We start from the raw sequence: 20,681 nt of genomic DNA, 5'->3' as shown, positions 1-20,681 counted from the left end.
ATTAAGTCTCACAGCTGGCCTTGGAACTGGAGGAGGTGGCTGGAGACCGGGAAATCTGGGCTTCCCTACTGAGACTGCTGACCCCGTGACCCGGATAAACGGGACAAAACGGATGGACGGATGATTCATGGGTTGCATTTGTTTTACTGCAGGCTGCAAGTCACATGACCTGAATGGGGACCAGCCTTCAATGGCTGAAAATGGGGGTGAGCGGATCCACCCAAATTGATCGTATCGATCTCAATCACCCCAAAAAATATGACTCAACTTACAGACTGTGGGGCTGCACGGCGGTCGTGTGGTTAGCGTGCAGGTTAATTAGCCACTCCAAATTGTCCATAGGTATGAATGTGAGTGTGAATGGTTGTATGTCTATATGTGCCCTGGGATTGGCTGGCCACCAGTCCAGGGTGGACCCCGCCTCTCGCCCCAAGACAGCTGGGATAGGCTCCAGCACCCCTGCGACCCTCGTGAGGATAAGCAGTAGATTCATGTATTTGCATTGTGAATTTTCCAGACTTTTCCAGAGTATGGAATCAGGAAGAAAAACAGTTGAAAAATTCCCAACATAAGTGTGTGTTCTCACGATAAACAAACTAATAATATGAAAGGCTTTAGTTATCAGAAGATCAACCTTTATTTATTGAAACTGCTTGCATACAAAATATATTGCACTATAACCAGACATGTAAACCCAGACACCTTAAATGCTAGTAGTATTTACAAAGGAAAAGAAAAAATGCCCCAAAGTGCTCACAAGATTTACAGCTTTTTAGACTACCCTGGTTTAAGAATGTACAGATATTCTATGCGTCGTGCCGTTCTTCCTGCCTGTGACTCCAGCGTGTGTCGAGCTGGCATTTGTTGCCATACGTATACATTCTGGAATAAGAAGAGAAGAACCATTTGCTGCAGACAAGAAAAGTCAACGTTGGTCATCTTGTGTTGATTCCACACCAAACCTGTGGCAAGCCTGCTGGGTACAGTTGATCAAAAACGATCCCATTTCAGCAGCACATTCTCTTATTCTTATCCATTGTTGTTAAATATGCTTTTTAACATGGTCAACATCAAGGTTTTATGTTTGAAGTATTGTCATTTCATCACATGGAGGACATCTTGAACCCTAAACCCAAACTATCGACATGGTCTTGTAGTCGCGGGTTGAAGGGTTGACGCCTCGGGTAATGTTCATGGTACATTTAGCAGGTTGACACCATTGACATACATTCATATACAAACTACACCAGTTTCAGAACCACTTTCAGTCCAACAGTCAATCAAACTTTTTGTACAAAATGGACTTGTTCAAACTGCAATTTTTTTTCCCATCAATGATAAAAGTCACGTCCAGTTTACGTTAGTCCTGTGATACGTTTTATTTGGAAGTGGGCAGCCAACAGACGTCTGTGTTATGCTGCTATTTTAGTTAGCAACACTCAAACACAAGAATTGAACTCTGAAGTGACACAAATTGTGTTCGTTTCTTCAGTTGACTGTGGTAACAAGTACTCTTCCTTAACAGGTTTGGATCCATCACAGAATACAATAGAAGAAGCCGTTCCCAATTCACTTTCCGTCCCCCCCCCCCCGACTACAAATGGACAGCATGCAGCAGTTTCCTGCCTCCTCCTTAAACTGTACATGTTTCTACGATCATACAAACCCTATTTGTTAGTATTATCCAATAAAACAAAACAATGCACACAAGTCTATTCAACTCATTCTGGTGCGGAAAAGTTGACATCAGGTTTTTTTTTATAGCATATCGTACATTAAGGCTGGAGTCCAACCCTACAGTGAAATCAGTTGCACCATTTTGACGTAAACTTTATATAACATAGCCTGGGTGGGACATAAGCTTCAGTATAGTACATCCTCCAATGCTGGCTTACAGGCTCCAGATATGGACAGCTAATACACGTGGTCCTCGCTTTATGGGCTTTATGGGCTTTATGGGCTTTAGTGGTTACCAGCACGCTCACATAACTTATTTCAAAAACTCTTTTTCTGTAAACACGAGACTCGACCGAGAACTATTTTGTGGAAGAAGAATAAATATCACCGACTCTTAGTGAACTTTTTTACTTCAATACGTCTCCCAAGCGTCAAAGTGCGCCAAAGAAAAGGAAAGCCAACACCATGCACGGGAAAAGGAAGGAAAGAACAAGATGGCTGTCCCCCACAGAAAATAGATGGATGGATAATGGTTTTAAAACGGGAGACACGCCCACCAATATTGGCAGGTCTTTTGGTCCCAACAGCTCCACTGTCACAACCATCAACATGGATAACAATTATTGAATGCGAGAGGGGTCATGGAGTCTGTGCGCTGTTACAAGGACAATCCTTCCAGACTAGCCTGCACAACTCCAGGGATACTTTTTATGACTACAGTATATTCTATATGTCCTTCATGTGTTCTGTACTAAACTCGACTTAGATCCCAGTCTAGGAACCCGAGGACCACCCGTATTTTACCAGAAAATGTGAAGAAATACACTTTCACACCCCCCCCCCCCAAGGGACATTCTATGCTGATTCCTGTAATGACTGGTAGACGCTTTGTATCCAACAATATTGAACAATGTTTGATTTCAATTCAAACAAGCTTGACTGATTCACTGCCTGGAATATTTGAGATCAATTTGAATAATACTAATAATAAGTCATATAATGGATGGATGATGACTGGACCGCAACAATAGACAGTCCTTAAAACACAACTATGTAACACATTTTAGGACATCCACTCGTGAAGGAATATTTTATATTTGAGGACATTTCACTATCAATGTGACTCAACCCTGCTATGGAGGATACTTTTTACAGCAAGTTTATTATCAAGAGATCTAGCATTCAACTGATATCAAACAGCAAAAAAGAAAGAAAATAAGGATAAGTGCACATTTGAAATAATAGTACAAATCTTTTTCTCCAGACAAATAATGACATCATTATATACAGTATGCCACCCTCGCTCTTCAAACAAACTAAACAACTCCATTCGGTGAATGTTTGACGGACAGTAAAAATATTATTTGTACTTGAACCACTTTTGGATGCTTTGCAGTGAGAAATAAATCACCATTGATAGTTCTGTAAAAATAAGTACAACAGAAAGGAAATACTGGCCTCAGAAATCACGATGGGAGCGTTTTGGAAAAAAGATGCTATGAGACCAGACGGTACGTGTGGGAACCACAAATTAGCGTTGGAAGGGGTCTGAAAATAACATAAGCAGTCAGGTGCTTGCAAAAGAACCCAAAGAGAAGCATAAATCCAAGGCACGGAGATAGAAACAACTTTTAAAAAGCTTTTTAAATGACTTTTATGCTCAGACTTCAATCATTTTAGTTAACTTTCCAATGACGCACTTGTATTTTAAATGCAGGGAATGAAGTTCCGCTTGAACCATCAAACATGTCGAGGTTGTATGACGTGGCTGAATGGCAGCCGTCACCGAAATGCAGTACATCATTTGTCATCTTTTGTTCCACTGTAATTGTGCAGAACAAACGAGTCTATTTGCAGGTGTATCGTTCTGTGGAATCAAGTGACCAAACAAAGCGTCCAAACGTGTTGGTATACAGCCTTTTTAAAATGGAAGCTAACTGCAAAATAAGCCACCATGGGGGAAAATGTGGTGAGAAACAGTATTATTCAAGAAAGAACTTGTAGCAAAGTATGTTCATCATTCATTCATTTTCTGCTGCTTATCCTCACGAAGGTCGCTGGGGTGCTGGAGCCTATCCCAGCTGTATTCGGGCCAGAGGTCACCACAGGGCATTCATCATTCATTTCATTCTTAATTTATATGCATTTAACACATTGTTTTCTGCGTGTAAAACTATAATTATTCTCTATAAAATGTGTTTTCTTTATAGTTTTCGGTGTTGTGAACAAATTTGACAATGGGAAAAATTGCTTTGGTTTTTGTATGATCTGTTTTTGACACACTTTTGGAACAAATTACTGAGAAAAAACCAAGGTTCCATTGTAGTTGATTTGCATCTGAGTGCCATGGACTTATGTTATCATATCATCATCTTCGAAAGACAAAACACCAACACTCTTAAGATCCACCAAAAAAGTTGACCCATTCCATCCCAACTCACGGAAAAGGTGTCTTACTAAACAAGGCTAAATACAGATCAAGCCCCTGTAAGGCGGGCCTACAAATGTATCCTGTTCTAACGCGGTAAAGGGTTTTCTCCACCCTGACATTAGTGAAATCCATGGCCATTTGTCATGTCGGATTTCAGACATCCGATTCTACTCAACACTGAAGTTCCCAACTTTAGCTGAGTGCTGTCAAACGTCGTCCACAGACAACAGGGGGGTCCTGATCCCAGGAGGGGGGGTTCATGCTGCCTGCCCAACAGAGGAGCCTCGTGTGAAAGCAGGCTCAGGTCATGGATCAAAGATGAGTGTGTGGATGCGGTCCAAGACCAGGTCACCGTTGCGGCAGGATGACAGTCCGGTTAAGATAAGGGACATGTTGTTAGTATGAGTGCCGCTTATCGTTACAATTATTTGCAAGTTGAATACAGTACAAGCAATCACAGAAGCTGATATTGATGCGTCATGGAAGATATTGCCCGTACTTCACCAGGGTGGAGCACTGGACTCGTTGTGCCCCAAGCACATGAAAAAGGGAGGTCTTAAGGTCAGGTAGGAAACCTCAAGGTGCAGAGAGAGTGAAGGCTAGCATGCGTAGCGTCACCATGTTGCTAATAGAGGAGAAGCGATGCATATAACTCAACGTTGGATGTGTTTCGACAGAAAGTTTGTTGGTCGAGAACATCCATGTAGCAGACCAGCATGGTCTTCACTACCATAAGCCTTCCATGCTGATGGAATTGAACCTCCTGTCTATTACCGTGATTACTGAAAACAGAAAAAAACTAAACTATGGATGGTTAAAGACCCATTGTGTTTTGTGTGACGTGTGTGTGGCTGTGTGAGAGTGTGTGTTCATTTCGGAGTATATGTGTCAGAGTGGGAAGGTCCACCAGTGATGCATTTACGACACTCCGTTCACCAGAGGGGGAGCATCCTGCTTCTCCTTCTTCATCCCTCGGTCTCTGATGGGCCGGTGATGATGGCGTGGAGGGCCCTCGCTGCTGGCGCTGATGCCACCCTGCGATGAAGAAGGCCCACCTCCTCTCCCGCCTGAGGAATGCTGCACGCTACGTTCATTGTTCCCGTCCACACGGATCTGTGAGGGGCCAGGGAAGTAACTGGCTTTTATATTCTGATGAGTTATGTCGCTTTGCACATCAACATCTGGTATTCACCGTATACAGTAGCTGACAAATGTCAGTACAGTAGATCAGTAGATCCTCGTGGAGAGAAGGACATCCAGTGTGGACTTGATGTGCGCAGCTGAGGTAGACAGCTAGATATCTACTGGAGAACAGTGCAGCTTCATGCAAAAGTTCTCCTTGTGGTGTGCGGGGGGGAATTCCACCCACAATGAAGACGACCTGGTACAATATGACGGTGCTGGGAGGCATTACATCATACCCAATTCCATCTATTGACCCAGGCAGAGGGGTGGTTACAGAGGAACTTGTCCTTCTGTTATGATTAAACTTACCTACTAAAGTGTTGAATCAGAGCAACTCGCCGATCCGATCCAGTAACAAGGAGACAAATTAAAACTACAGAAGCTTAAATAAGTCATATTTTTTAGTATATTCATATAATAAAACCTGTTTAATAAGAAGACACTTTTCAATTTCCACACCCAAATTTCATTTTTGTATTCGCAAATGAATTCAAATGGACTGACAGTATGTGAGAAACATATTTAGTACAGTAGACCTGGAATGTCCATATCCACCACTGCAGATTGCATTCACATGTAATCCAGCAATTACAAATAATTCACTATGCAAGTCATTTCAGTTATTGCTGTTTTTATGCGGCATATGCTGGATTAGATCCCAGGTATTTTAGGACAAGCAGGAGGGAACCCTGAACTGGACCGACACAAAGAAACAGAACCACTCAAACCTTTGAGTCTTCAGTAAACCTCGGATCCATATTATTGGACAGTGGCAGGATGTTGGAAGAGAACCCACACAAGCACAGAGACAACATGCAAGGATTTGAGCCAACACAAATCCAAACAACAGGCCACTGAAGCACCGTGTTGCTCAAATGAATACTATATATTCATAGAAACACCATCTAGCTTGATGATTCCACAAAGTATTAAAGCACTATACCTGTAGGGTGTCTTCCTGCGCTCTTGTCTTGGGGTCTCTGCTATGGCGAGGCCTCGGGTCGCTCCACTGCACATCATCACCTAACCGAGACCGCCAGGGATACCGTATCAAACAGAGTATGTCCTGATAAGCCGGAAGTTGAACTCACTTTTATATCCTCCTCGTCCTCTACCCCCTCGTCCTCGAGGTCCTCCGCCACCGCCTCTCCTCCTGCCATCCGTTCGTCTTGGCAAGGTTCCACCTCCTGTCATTAGCTCCTCAGTGGGAGCCAGTGACCAATCGCTGAGCTCGTCTCTGTGGTCTGACTCCGTCTCTGAAGCGTTGGATGCCTCTGAGTTGGTGCCTGGGGGACAAGGTCCACAAATGACAGCACGTTGAAACCGAGCCTAATTTCATCTGGCTCATGGTGTATGTATAAGTGTACACAATGGTAACGGTAACGACACCTGATGCAAACGCTGCACCCCCTCCTCTTCGTCCTCGACCGCCTCTTCCTCCTCCTCCTCCATAGGGCTTCCCTCCTCCGGCTCCTCTCCCGAGGCCTGTGCCATTATCAAACACATAGCTTTTGTCTTTAGGATTTCGTGGGCCCGTTCCTCCTACACTAGCCCCGCCTCCTATTTGTCTCAGCTGCTCGTCGATCTGAAGACGCTCTAGACGAAGCTGGTCCACCTCCTGCAGGTACAGAGTTAGAACAACAAGCTCTAGATTATCGACATAACCAGAGAATGGCCATCATCCCACGATAGCATGTAGCAAACCACAGCATGGGCATGTCTGGCATACCTTCAGATAGTTGAGGTGGTAGTCCAGCAGTACCGTTGCATTGGAGATGCTTTCCTTGGTCCCCACAAATACAAATGGCACCATTCCCTAGGGAGAAAAACCTTCTATTACCATGTGCAACAATATGTTTAACAAAGTCATAAAAGAAGCCTTAACAAAATATAAGCCATCTTGGTCATGCATTGCTTAAAAAAGTGTGTATGTGTATTTGAGATTCTGTTAAATATGACTATTTTGAATTTTAAATGATGTGCACGGCAAGATCATTTGCAATGAGCAAATATTTTTTCAATAATTTAAACGGGATAAAGTTAAGTTTGCACACTTACCAAAAATGACTACCACAACATTTATTCACTTCCTCTTCCTTCGTCTCTCCTTTTTAACTGTGATTGGCAACCACTCGAGTTGGCCCCTTCCTTCTTGCTACACAGCCAAGATGGCGGCTACTGAGGGTGGTGACAGTTCATCACTGCGCACTAACCATATTGGGTGTTTTGAGCGCACTAGCATGGTCCGAACCGCACATTTTGCCATACTTACCACAGGATGTACTCAAGTCTAAGTATGCAAGTGTGCAAATTGACTGATTGAGACTGATTAGATTACAATGAATACAGAAGTGAAACTGGTATGATTCCACTCCTCCCACACAAGTCACTATGACTTATGATGATGATGATGATGATGATGATCGTGGCCAGCAGCAATAATTATTGTCTTGTAAAATGAGGCGTCATGTGCAGAGTCATCAAGTATTTCTTTCTGACTCACCTCGTCTCCTGCTGCCGCCGCCGCCACCGATGCCGATGCCACCGAGGGCTTTTTGTCATTCTCAGGCTCGATGCGAACACGCACCACGCCAGACTTATCAACCACTTCCTGGATCAGTTTGCCACTCTTCCCAATCACCTTTCCTAAAAGAATATAAGGATGATTACTACAGATTAAAATGCAGCATATCAATGTATCAAATTCCATATTTTTCATGCTAGCATAGCAACTCCGATGTATGAAGTCATTGCTGGGATATTAAAGGATTGCAAAAATAAAAATAAATTGCGAGGATTTTTCTCACCTACTAAGTTCCGGGGAACTTTAATGACATCTTCGGAAAACTCCAGGAAACTCCTTGCCATACGAACAGCATCCTGGTCCTAAATACCAAACATTAAACGCTTTGTGTAACATTTTTATACGTCACAATTCAAATACACAAGTTTATGGGTGACAGTTATGCAGTCATGTTACTTTTTTCACCAAAGCAACATTATTTAAAGCCCGTTTTCCTGTTCATTATGTACTTATGAAATGTCAACATTTGTATATACGGTACAGGCTAATGAGGTATATAGAAAAGGTAGATGCAAACATCTACAACTACACCATCTATTAGCTGAGCTGTCATACCTCTCCATAAATATGGAAGGTGCACGTCTCTTCATCCAGATCGATATTAGTAACTCCAGGAACTTTACGGGCTTGCTGAATGTTGGCCCCATGAGTCCCGATGGCGAGCCCCATCAAATCATCACGTACTGCAAATTGTTCATGGAAGCGTGATGCCAGCTGCCGGGAGCTCTGCAAAGACAAATGTATTTGACTTTTGATGGGCAGGAAGGATACAATCTCTTGGCTCACACGTACCTCCAGTTGTCTGCTGGCCTCTTCATTCCTCAGCATGAGAGACAGTTTGGTGCGGAGGCTCCTGAAGTGCATGTCGCTCATCATGTTGGCCCGCTTTGCCGTGACCTCATTCACCGACTGTTAGAACAAACCAAAGCGCCTTTAATAAAAACTACCTTTAATAATCTACCGTGGATCACTAATATGTGCCAGACAAGGGGAATGTGATGTTTTCGAAAGTCAATTACGGGGTGTCACAGTTACAGTGTGTCTTGGCGGCTCCCACACAACATATATTTTTTTTTAAGAAAGCAAGACATTTCACACACCAAGATGACGAGCTGCTTCTTCTCTGAGTCATAAGTGACACTGAACGCTCCCACGGCCTTTTTGAAGTCTTTGTGTGCTGATTCCTTGGAGCACCTGTTAATAAGAAGTTAAACATGCATATTATGATGATAGTACAACATGTCCATGCATCTATTCTGAATCAATAGTCTCGTGTTTACTATATTACAGGGCAAACCTACATCTGCCGTAGATCATCAGGGACGTCCAGTCTGATCTTGAGGAAGGTATTTTTGGTAGCTGGTTTGTTTGGATTGATCGGCCGTAACCGCTCCAGCGTCACAATCTCGTTTAATGTTGCATCACATGCAGCATACTCTATAACATAAAACTACAGACACACAAAGCGACAAGCATTGTTATGTTAGTGTGATGCTATATGAAAAGAACCGGAAAAGAATGTTTTCATGTATCAATGCAAGTCAATGTTCCTTCAATATAAACACCCCCACGACTATAGTGTGCACAGAAATGAAAGTAAGCACAAACGGGTATCGATTGAGTCCTACCTCTCCTTTGACCATGCGAACCTTGGCCAGCCACCAACCACATGGTTCCTTGTCATTAGACCTGGAGTACACCTGACAACACCCACAGCGTCAATATTACATATCACAAGCTTAGGCAACAACAATAACAATAAAATATGTCAATTGGAGCGCCTGAGACAAATCATGCAAATAAAAGTTCATTTTTGTAAAGGATTTTTAGCTGGCAAGAAATGACTACAAAGTCTCACCTCAACCTCATCGCTCTCATTTATCTCTTTGCAGAACCCTGTTGGAGGAGGAAATCGCACATCGTGGAATGGGATCTGGCGCTCCGGCTGCCAGCTGGGATGAAAGCACATATTCATTTAGGCACTAAAAGTAAAAGTTCGATTTCCAGTTAGTTTGCTGACAGCTATGCATCACTCACTTGTTTTCAAATGCTACTGTGACCGATCCTTCATGGACATCCTTCACAAAAGCCTGAAAGAAGCAAATATTAGATGAAGACATATTGACAGACTTGTCAAAATAAGCAGCAAGCAAAAGACTGCACATTCTGTTTTGTTTGTTTTCACTGCTTGTTAATGCAAACGTGCATTTTACAATGCCTGTTCTGAGTGAAATAAAGAGCTCACAGTTAGTTGGTTTAGTTATTCTACATTATATGTTGGTAGTGTATTGTCTGCTTTATATATTTGTAAGTCAAAATGATTGAATATCTGTCAATAATTAATGGCACAATTATCGACAGGCCCATTTCCCTTTACCAAATGCACGGGCATTACAGCTTGTTGAGGATTTGCACACATTGTTAGCTACATGTGTCCAGAGGCTGGGGGATTTTGTAGGGCCCTATACGTGGCCCTCACACAACTCATGAACTTTGCCCAGACAGACAGGCTCACTCTCAGGTTATAAACGCTCTACCAAACGTTCTAAGTAGGACACGCCATGCCTTGAAGAACACCAGACTAGAGTGTTGTGCCTCTAGCTTGCACTAGCCTGGCAAGCTAACAGTAAATAACAGATGCAATGAAGCGAAAGGCGAAGGGGAGCAACCCAAATTCCCAGCAGACTGGAGGTGGGCTAACATTACAACCTGCTCAACCTCGCCAGGACATTCGCCTGGCTCATATAAAACATTGATCCATAAATTGGCCATGTTACCTTCCCAAAGCACTGCAATTACATAAGTAAGGTGGGTTGCTGGAAAAAGGGGATGGGCATAATACTAGAGTAGCTTATTGTTGAGAATTTTTAAAATAAAAATTATTAAAAATTAATAACACCGGGTCTGCTATAGAATAAGAATATGTAGCAGGAGGGATCAGTGTTGGCAACCTTGCAACATTGTTGTTCCATTTAGCAAGTAATCAGACCCATCATCTAAAAAAAAAGTTATCAAAATGGTGAGATTTATCGAGTTAGTTGTCATAATAAAAAGACACCTAGAACTAGTATGCTGCTTTCATTGAATGTTGTTTTACCATTATTACAGCCCTTCAGACAATGAAATAACACCCCTGTAGTCACCTTTACGCATGAATTATGCAATACAGCAGCACACCCTGTTCATTGAGAATAGCGATAAGTCGCTACATTGTTAGCAACGCTGATCCATCCTGCTACGTCTTCCTATTCTCTGGCAGACCAGGTGTATATGAAGTGTTTTAAGAAGCAGCGTTAGGACACCTACTACCTTCTACTGCACAGCACTGGAATGACAAGCTGCATTCAAGAACAGTCAGGTGAGGGTGAACATGGCAGGCCACAAATAAAAACACTTTTATAGCACTTCATTGGCGTTAAGCACATGACGTGGTTGGCAAGCTAAAATGTTACTGGGGTGGTACAAATCTGTCAGTTCTATTGCAAATGCTGATATGAAATCAAAGAGGTGGGTGGTATTAAATCATACCTACACAGAAAATACTGTACAATAGCGCCATTCTTTGAGTTATCACATATTGTTCGCAATGCCTGAATGTTGATTGGATATTAATACAAATATTTCCGTTGATGTAGATAAATAAATGATCTGTGTGCTCTTCACTGGATGAATTCCAAACAATTGCTGTATATTGGACACGTTATACTCCTCCACAGTATGCCACCATATTAACAAGTAGTACTTAAACCAGACGCTTTGGCGCCCTTACGAACTAAAATACTAAAATAAATAGATTATTTCATTTTAAAATAATGAATTGGAAAAATACACGTTACATTACAAATTATTGACCAATTGGCGACTGCTTTACTGATATGAAATCATCGTGTTCAGCCTAAATCATACACATTTTGCTATCTTGACATATCTTGCAGCAAAGACAGTCTTAGCTTTGTTTACAGCTTTTCTGTCCCATCCGGCGGAGGGTGCAAAGAGGCACGGAGGCCCGAAGACACCAAGCAGGTACCTCAATGCTAGTCCGACGGGGACATTCCACCCCAGCTAATTAGACGTTCATAAGTACAGAAAGACCCGTTGCAAAATCGCCAACTTACCTTATAAAAGGCGCCGCTTGTCCCCCTCACTTCCACTAGAAGCTCGTCCATGACGCAAGTTACCACAGCTCGCTAGCTAGCTAACCACCGTTAGCGATACGAGTAGCTAGCTAGCTAGCTGGCTAGCCTGACGCTAGCCAAGTCAGACTGTTCTCGGATGCAAGAGGAGGGGGACCAATTAATATTTGTGACGGTGAAAAAAAATATTCCCCGTTCCGCAAGGTCGTTAAATTTCAATTTTTGTGGAATGCGAGTGTGCCAATTGGGCTCTGCGATGATGTATCAAAGGCGAGCCATGTAGAGCACGGAATGGTTAGCTTGTAGGTAATGTGTGATTAGCGGTGAGGCAGCTACGGCTGCTTGCATCTATGTGACGTCTCCACTCTCTTCCTCTACCAGCCTCCTAGGGCTTTCACATCCGTGGGAGCCTGCTGCTGCTGTCCACAGGTTACACACAGCAGTACCTCATCCACACCAATATTTACAGACAACGTGAGTCAATATTTTACACTTGATTGATTTTGGAATGTAGACGTCTTAATTATCACGTGTGCGCGCACTATAAAGCCATAAAAGAAGCAAACATATAAAATGATATTTGTAGAAAATGTCCTCGAGTGCATCGGGCCATGGGGGGGAAGGCCACCAGTGGGGAGGGGGGTTCAGAACCTAGGATAGCGACCACTTTTTCCCAGCAGGTAACTCCCATTCTGTTAATGATTCACAGCTTCTTTGCATTGTGTGTTGAATATGACACATACCATGAAGGAGTTTTACATCTTTGTCCCTGTCCAAGCCCCAGCTTGTGTGAGGGACATTCAAACTAAACGACGGACTCGTCTCAACACACAGTTTGGTTTGTGGAACCAAACTGGTTATACCCTGGAGTTGCTTCTGTGTTGTAAAAAGAGAGGGTCACTTCCCTATGCCTTCGGGTTGGGGAAAGGGTCCCGACTGTCGTGTGTGCTTACATTCAGAGTCCAGAGTACCCAGGCTTCTTGGAGTCCATCAAAATGGAGCTGGAGGGCACAACAGCTGGTGACTACATAGTCCTACTGGGAGATTTCCCAGTCCCATGGCCATGTGGGCAATGACAGTGAGACCTGGATGAGCGTGACTATGAGGAACCCTGTACAACATTTACACAACAGTACATATTAGTACATATTAGTACATATTTTCATAGAGTAAGTCTAACAAGCTGCAAATAGAGGATGGAGCACCTTTAACAGTAACTGGGTCATTTTATTGTATTTTATTTTTATTACTGACATATTTCCTCTCCTGTATCTGATAGTCTCATCCTCCCAGTTGTCAGCATTGCTCATCTGCACAATCCATTAATGGACACACAATCTGCTGAAGAGAAAAACAAATGGCAAAAACCACATGTTTGGAAAGGGGGGAAAAACAAGTAATCTAACAGTGGGAAATGTGGAAGGCATTCAAGAAAGCATTCAAAAGCAGAAGCACTGACTGTTAAGAGTAAAATAAAAGAAGGGTGTAAAATTATTTTAAAAAATAATTAAAAAAATAAATAAATACATTAAAAAGAATCAATTGTGATTAATCACTAAGTCCGAAATATGCCCATTTTAATGTAATTTAATTAACAGAAAGATAAATGACAGGACGGGCTGATATATAGAGCATTGTACTATGTATTAATATCTCCAAATTAACAGAATATGCAAATCAAGCTAAAAGCTATCAGACAAGTCAAAAAATCTATTTGTCTAACACCAGTTTCTTTAATAGTAGCAGAACATTTGAATTGCACTCATTATGAGCAATGTGGAGTTGCGTTCAAAGACATCACGGAATGTTTTCAGTGTATTTTCCAGCATACTTTTGTACAGCATACATATTTTCTATCATTAGGGTCGTGGGGGTCCAGCATACTTAAATGTACCAAATTGTTCCTCCAAGTGAGTGATAAGAGTATCTACTTAATGTTCTTTATCTTCCTGTTTATTTACACACACACACACATTGTAAAGACGTTTTTGTGATGTTTTGAGATACATACAGTAGGGGACAGTACTGCTGTCGATGTGATCAGGTCAGAATGAGGTTAATGAAGTTAAAACACATTGTATGTATTTCAGATTTGTATTCATAACCCACATATCCAGTGGTTTGGCAGACATGAATTTATTAGAATAGCGACAGAAGTCAGTTCGCTACAAGTGCCTCTCTTGTGTACGCAATGTAAGAAATGATTGAGGCCACCAGACTGTCAGCTTGGAGGGACGACACAAATGTTCACTCATCTGTTTTATTTCCATGTGTGGTATTAGACTAATTGGGGAACTCGATTCCTTTTACTGACACAAGTTCTTATGATCCACTCACTGAAGTGAATCGGGTCATTGACTCGAGTCATGTCATCACAAACACATACAAATGTAGGTATGGTAACAGCTGCCCACTTAGCGACACGTTAATTCAATTAGGTAGCCGTAGCAGGGCTGAGTAAATGAGTTAATGGAGATCTTCAAATCTCACAGATCAGCAGCTGATCCTGATCCTGAAGACTGGGTCGGAACATCCCTAGTTTCTTCCTGGTTGTGGTTTTCCATGGTGTGTGTCTTAGATATGTTTAGTTTCCTCTGTAGTGATTTTCACAGTGATTTTATGCAAGTCATTGCAGTATATAGAAACGTATATGCGCCTTTCCCCAGATGAGGTCATTAAAATTATGAGCAGATGTTCATTTATCCCTTTCATTCATCATTGATATTTATTTATATGCATTTCAAATTGTATCTAACTGTAAAAACAGGTTTGGCATTAACAGTTTTCGCTTTCTGTAACGCATTAATTGGATTTACATTATTCGTTATGGGACAAATTGATTTGGTTAGCATCTGTTCAGTTAGTGTCAGATTCTGAATGACTCTAACTGAGGTTCCACTGTATGTTGCCAGTGTGTTGCACTCAATATGTATATACATACGTATGCATGATTTCATGTATTTCTTCTACCTTTCATTCCATCCTTGTCTTCTATCCACTTTTCTTATGCTAAAGAATAAGTTCGGAGCATCCTCTTGTGTAAGAAGAGACACTGCGAACAGTTCATCGCCTTGCTCTTGTTTTGTTCCCCATCATCTTTCTCCTCCCCTTCCTTGACATTCACAGTTCTTCTGTACTTCCGTACAGGTTCCCCTTCCATCACTCCTACCAATTCCCTTTTTCAACAAAGACAATTACTCTTTGTCTCAGTCTCTTGTGTTAACCGCACTTTCCCGTCCTCTCTCTCGACATCTCTGTAGAGCAGAGACTTTTGGGCTTTCAGGCGACAGGCCAGTGCCATGAAGATTGAGTCCACATTCTGGCTCTCCTTTGGGTCCTTTGCAGATGTCTCAAACAGCAGCATGTTGTGGGAGTCTGCAAATTTCAATGCCATGTTGGAGGGCACCTGTAAAATTGGGATTATTTGATTTTGATGATGGATTGTACCTGGAAATATCCTCAGTTGTTTGGGTCTACTGACCTGTATTTGTTCTACCAGGTCACACTTGTTCCCCACGAGGACTCGAGGTACTGATGCAGAGACCCTATGACCGTTACACTCCTGTAATAAAATAGAACACACTGGATAATTGAATCAGGGAAAGAAAAATGTACACTCAATTACAGTACTTAATGAGGAAGGAACCCTAACCACTTCTCAGTTCCTCATTAGTTCCTCAGTAAGTAATTTATGTGCCTTAGTCATTAGTTCCTCATTAGTTTCAAGTCAAGATGTAACAGACCTCAACAAAATTCAGACGGGATTTGAACCCAGGATACTAACCACTTGCACCTCACCCTCATCGCAACACTGGGTACCCTATTACTATGTACTGTCAAGATGGTTATGGTTCCCTTCATTTTGAATATGCTAAACTACTATGACTGCGAGTGTGAATGGTTGTTTGTCTATATGTGCCCTCCGATTGGTTGGTAACCAATCCAGGATTTATACCACCTCTTGCCAGCTGGGATAGGCTCCAGCATACCCTTGCGACACAAGTGAGGAGAATGGGCATAGAGATTGGATGGAAACATGACATGTTTACACCGTGTTTGCACAATTCAACGTGTACATAGAGGAGGAATCATCATCATCATCATCAACGTAGCTTCATTGATTTTAGATCCCTTTTCTGTGACTCAGCAGTTCACTTGCACCAGTACGAGGTTACCATTTTCTGAAAGGGAAAGCGAGAATAATATTGGGTTCAACGACAAAGTTTGGAACAGGGATCCTAAATGACATTTGACCAGGGCAAGATTTTTTTTATCGGTAGACACCGTGAGGGCCAGAAGATAACGTTAAAAGGATTTCTATTGAAATAGTCTAGTGTCTTGCAAAAAATATATAAAAAGTACAGAACCACCCAAGACATCATTGTGATGTTTCGTCTGAGAGTGCCGCCGCAGGTTATATTCCTCCAAGACATTGTCATACTCATTTGGTACTGCCTGATTAGCATTATGATTGGGGCCTTACGGTTAGACCATTTTTACCACCACACTAGTGCATGCCAAACCTCTTTTGTGGGAAAGTCCACTCCATAGGCCAACCTTAGAGGTGGTGAAAACACTGGGAAGATGATGACGATGATGGAGCTCAATATGCCAAAAAGAGAAGAACACTTTGCATTAGTTGCTTGTTATACTGACCTCTATCCATGTTTGCAGGTTGCGGAAGGAAGCCATTTTGGTGACATCATAAACAAATACCACTGCATGGACATTCCGGTAGTAGTGTTCCACCATGGATTTTCGAAATCTCTCCTGACCTGCCGTGTCCCATACTTGTACCTGGAGAAGAGACAGGTATGTGTTTAAAGGTTTGGATCCAGTGGTATTTGGGACGGCTTCCATTTTATGTTAAGCCCTGATGCTACTCAGCCGTGGCGTACCACAGTGTCTTCTTCTTTTGTCAGTGCTCCTTAAGGGCTGAAAGAAATGAAGAAAAAGTACTACACATAAAGGTTTTACAGATTTATCAGGCGGGCAAAGAGAAAGTGATTGTTCTTCCTCTCTTTGAACTAGACAGGTGCTTCGTTTCTCACAAGGGATATTTCATGGCACTCACCTGAGGGCTCTTATAAATAAATACAAACATTGACAACTTTTCTTAGATTACCATTTGAAAGGTCTGTTTTTGGGTTTGTTTGTTTTTCTATCAGAGGATGAAAACAGAACACCACTGCCTTGTGGGACGGAGGACTGGTAATGATTACTGGTTATTATTTAGACAGTAATCAATAACACATTAAAATAGCAAAGATTTGTATCATTGTGTTTGTTAGCAAGTTAAAATAACAATAATACCACAATTGTTGAACCGTCAGAGTTCAGCCTTGTCAGATGGCAACAAATCTGCTGCTTTTTTATATGCCTCAAATCAGACTAAAAAGGACCTGACCTAATAGAATAACGAGTGTGCTTTAATGAGTCAGCATTTTGGGCTTTCTGGAGGTTGCAGACAGGATAGGCTTGTCAGCTGAGACTGAAAATGGGGGAGGGGAGATATTATGCACGTGTGGCTTTGTTGCATCCATACTTGCTGGGCAGCTGCATGGGGGGGGGGGGGGGGGGGCATAGTGGACAAGGACGCGGTGTCACGTCATTATTTGACATTATATCGTGTTTGACATTAATCGTAGTAACCGGACTGAAAAACAAAGTAGCTAACATTGCCTTGTTTTGGTGCTAAAACAATAGTTACTATTCATTTAGTGGCACTGAAATTAGACAAAAATGAGGTATGGCAACTCACACACACATTTGTTTGTGTTTATTTTGCTCAGTTTATTTATATTATTGAAGTATTTAAATTCCCTGTTCAACTCGAATGTGCCACAATTCTGTAACAATGAAAAGCCTGTGTGCTGGGACACAATTAGTATGTTTTCCTTTGTTTAAGTATCAGTTGAGGCATCATTTAAGCACCGGTATCGGATAATGTGTAAACGATACCCAACCCTAATGCTGATGCTAATTAAACAATCTGGAATTGTTTGTAACATGTTGTTTTCATCATAATTAGTTGAGGCAAATAAACACTATTTGTATTGCAGCACTGCCTTTGGACATAAAATGTAAAATAAAAATACATAAATAACACTTATATGCCAAATTGGGCATCGTTAGCCAGACTAGTGAATGTATGATTCCAGGGTATTTTAGGGATAACTGGTGTGTGTGTGTGTGTGTGTGTGTGTGATATAGAAAGACTAGGCCTGCATCCTCTGAGAGCAGATCAACAAGAACCCAGGATGTGATGGGGGGGGGGGGGGGGGGGGGGGGCAGGGAAACACCTCTTATCCACATCCACTCTCATACCTTAATAGTCTCCCCCTCAATCTCCACCGCCTTCTCCCTAAAGTCCACGCCGATGGTGGCCTCGGTCTTGTCCGGAAAACTCCCTCCGGTGAAGCGGAAGGTGAGACACGTCTTCCCCACGTTGGAGTCCCCGATGACGATGATCTTAAAGATCCTCGTCTGGATGCTCAGCTCCAGGGAGGACCCGCTCAGATCCGCGGACGACGTGAAGCCGGCGCCGGCGTCGTTGCTGCTGCCGGCTCGGCTCCGGCTCCTGTAGACATCCATGGATGATGTCAGGATGGTCACATTGTCGTCCGCTCGGCTCGTCCTCGTCGTCCTCATTCCTCGGCTCTCCTCCTCCGGGGAGTCGTTTGTCATTGTGCCGGAGGAGGCGATGCAAAAACGGGGATGCGTGTGAGTGGAGAGGCGGATGGATGGATGGAGAGAAGGGAGGGGAGAGGAGGAAAGAAGGAGGAGACTTGATATGCGATAACACCGAGATTGCTTTTAAAAACATACGAACGTCTACATCGTCTCAACCAAGTCACACACATGTTGGTTAACTACATTAACTAAAGTAGATTATATCTGGCATTTCCTTGATTTGAAAGTCATTTTAAGACAACACAATTGGGATTACTTACTTACTTAAGGCAAATGACTTACCCTTATAAGTTACTTATTTAGGTAAACCTGCACAATTAAATGCAATACAGTTGCATAGAGAGTTGCATATTTAAAATTAAAATATACTGTATTGTAGTTTACAGTGGTACTGTATAGAGCCTTTTTTTAAATATCCATCTCACATAAACCAAAATCACACGACATCCTTCACAATAATATGCAGTGCACTATACATAGTTTAGTGCACTGCATATTATTATATGCAACAAAGTTCTCACACCAGCTGGTCATGTGATCTGATTAGCCGCTCGTATCATCACATTCCATGAAGCAACAAGGCCTTAATGCACAGGATTGCAGTGTTGTCAGATTCCAACCCTTCTTTTATACATGGAAATACAGAAAATAGTTTATCCTTGCATACTTCTTTGTAAGTTATTTGCGAGTCAATTAGGCTACTGATGTAATAATAACTCCCAAACCAATCCAAGCCTTGTGCACCTTGCATGACAAAAATGTCAAGAATGTCGAATACAACTTGAAAGAAAGTACTGAAGTACAAAAATAAGACAGAAAATCTGTGTCACTCAGCATTTACAAAAAAATGTCGGCATAAAAAAAAGACTGCCAGACACTTAAGCGGCTTTGCTTCTATTCTGACACACTTGGATTTGATACGAAACACACACTTTCCCTCTTTTTTTTTTTCATCAGTGTCTTTGTTATACACGCAACACACACACACACTCATGGTGGCGAACAATCCCCCAGACAGACACAATCTCTTTTGCACAGACGCTCTTTTTCTCAAAGCGACATAAACATAATCTCCCACTCACACACACACACACACACACACACACACACACACACACACACACACACACATGCACGGCAACACGAGATGTGAAGAACAATCCCAACATTTGTGTTTGACAAAGCTGCCTTCTTCCGTCGTCAAAGACTCATTTGTGTGGAAGCGAGACAGAGTGAAACATTCACATTCTGCTGAAAACGAACTGAAATATAGCAGGCATTTACATATATAGTATAGTATACACATGTGTGTACAACACATTCTATTCTGCTCATGCAGATGTTCTTGAAGTATACAGTGGTGATGATAAGTGGTTCAATAATCCTGGACAACCTGCATCATTCACGACTGATTCACTACAATACAAACAAAGACACTAATTTACGAGTATTTTCTAGTGACACAAGACAACCTGCACTAGAAGCTTTCTAGATCTTCCAGATTCTGCACCTCTTCCTGCACTGTTTCCACTGTAATCATGGTCACTCTGACCATGATTCGTCCTGGCGCCATTCGATGAGACTGATCATACAGACTCATAATAAGACCCAACCCTTCAGCATGATCACCTTGAGCATGAGACTACATTTATTTCTTTTTTTGAAAAAATATTCTTCTATATATTAAGCTTTTATATTAAGGCCTGGATTTTGCCCTAATGGATAATACTTGTTATGTGTGGTTAGATAACCTTTACTAGTGATGACCTCATCAAAATGTGCCGTGCTCCACAGTGCAACAAGTTTACTAGTCCGGTATGTCTGCAGTCCGGAATTATTTCCAAATGCAGGAGTTCTGCACTGTCAACACGCTCAACCATCTATGTCATTTCATTTCCAAAACTTTGACACATGAATCGACCTGATCTACGTATCTACCATTCAAACGTTTGCTATACGTCTGATAGTTATTTTCCTG

The 20,681-nt window shown here is 42.1% G+C and overlaps 2 protein-coding genes and 1 long non-coding RNA gene across 3 annotated transcripts; 1 reads left to right on the top strand and 2 right to left on the bottom strand.

Moving 5' to 3' along the window:
* Positions 1 to 613: 613 nt before the first annotated feature.
* Positions 614 to 12,459, bottom strand: fmr1 (fragile X messenger ribonucleoprotein 1). Its single transcript, XM_058062999.1, has 15 exons — positions 11,993 to 12,459; positions 9,915 to 9,967; positions 9,736 to 9,829; positions 9,506 to 9,577; positions 9,179 to 9,327; positions 8,978 to 9,071; positions 8,670 to 8,786; positions 8,433 to 8,603; positions 8,101 to 8,179; positions 7,797 to 7,939; positions 7,023 to 7,109; positions 6,683 to 6,911; positions 6,385 to 6,579; positions 6,237 to 6,316; positions 614 to 5,221 (listed from the first exon to the last, which is right to left on the bottom strand). The coding sequence occupies exons 1-15, from the start codon at positions 12,041 to 12,043 to the stop codon at positions 5,027 to 5,029; spliced, it is 1,809 nt and encodes a 602-aa protein (XP_057918982.1). The 5' UTR covers positions 12,044 to 12,459; the 3' UTR covers positions 614 to 5,026.
* LOC131110185 (uncharacterized) lies at positions 11,841 to 17,496 on the top strand. The gene is made up of 3 exons (XR_009120856.1): positions 11,841 to 11,900; positions 12,392 to 12,484; positions 16,685 to 17,496. It is a non-coding gene; the product is annotated as an uncharacterized LOC131110185 (long non-coding RNA).
* Positions 13,250 to 18,787, bottom strand: rab33a (RAB33A, member RAS oncogene family). Its single transcript, XM_058063006.1, has 4 exons — positions 18,338 to 18,787; positions 16,667 to 16,807; positions 15,492 to 15,572; positions 13,250 to 15,416 (listed from the first exon to the last, which is right to left on the bottom strand). Exons 1-4 carry the CDS (start codon positions 18,695 to 18,697, stop codon positions 15,192 to 15,194), a joined length of 807 nt encoding a protein of 268 aa, XP_057918989.1. The 5' UTR covers positions 18,698 to 18,787; the 3' UTR covers positions 13,250 to 15,191.
* Positions 18,788 to 20,681: the final 1,894 nt, after the last annotated feature.

This window comes from Doryrhamphus excisus, chromosome 23, assembly GCF_030265055.1.
Source record: "Doryrhamphus excisus isolate RoL2022-K1 chromosome 23, RoL_Dexc_1.0, whole genome shotgun sequence".
Taxonomy (NCBI): Eukaryota; Metazoa; Chordata; class Actinopteri; order Syngnathiformes; family Syngnathidae; genus Doryrhamphus; species Doryrhamphus excisus.
The sequence above is the reverse complement of the archived record's forward strand: the minus strand, read 5'-3'. Positions and strand labels throughout refer to the sequence as shown.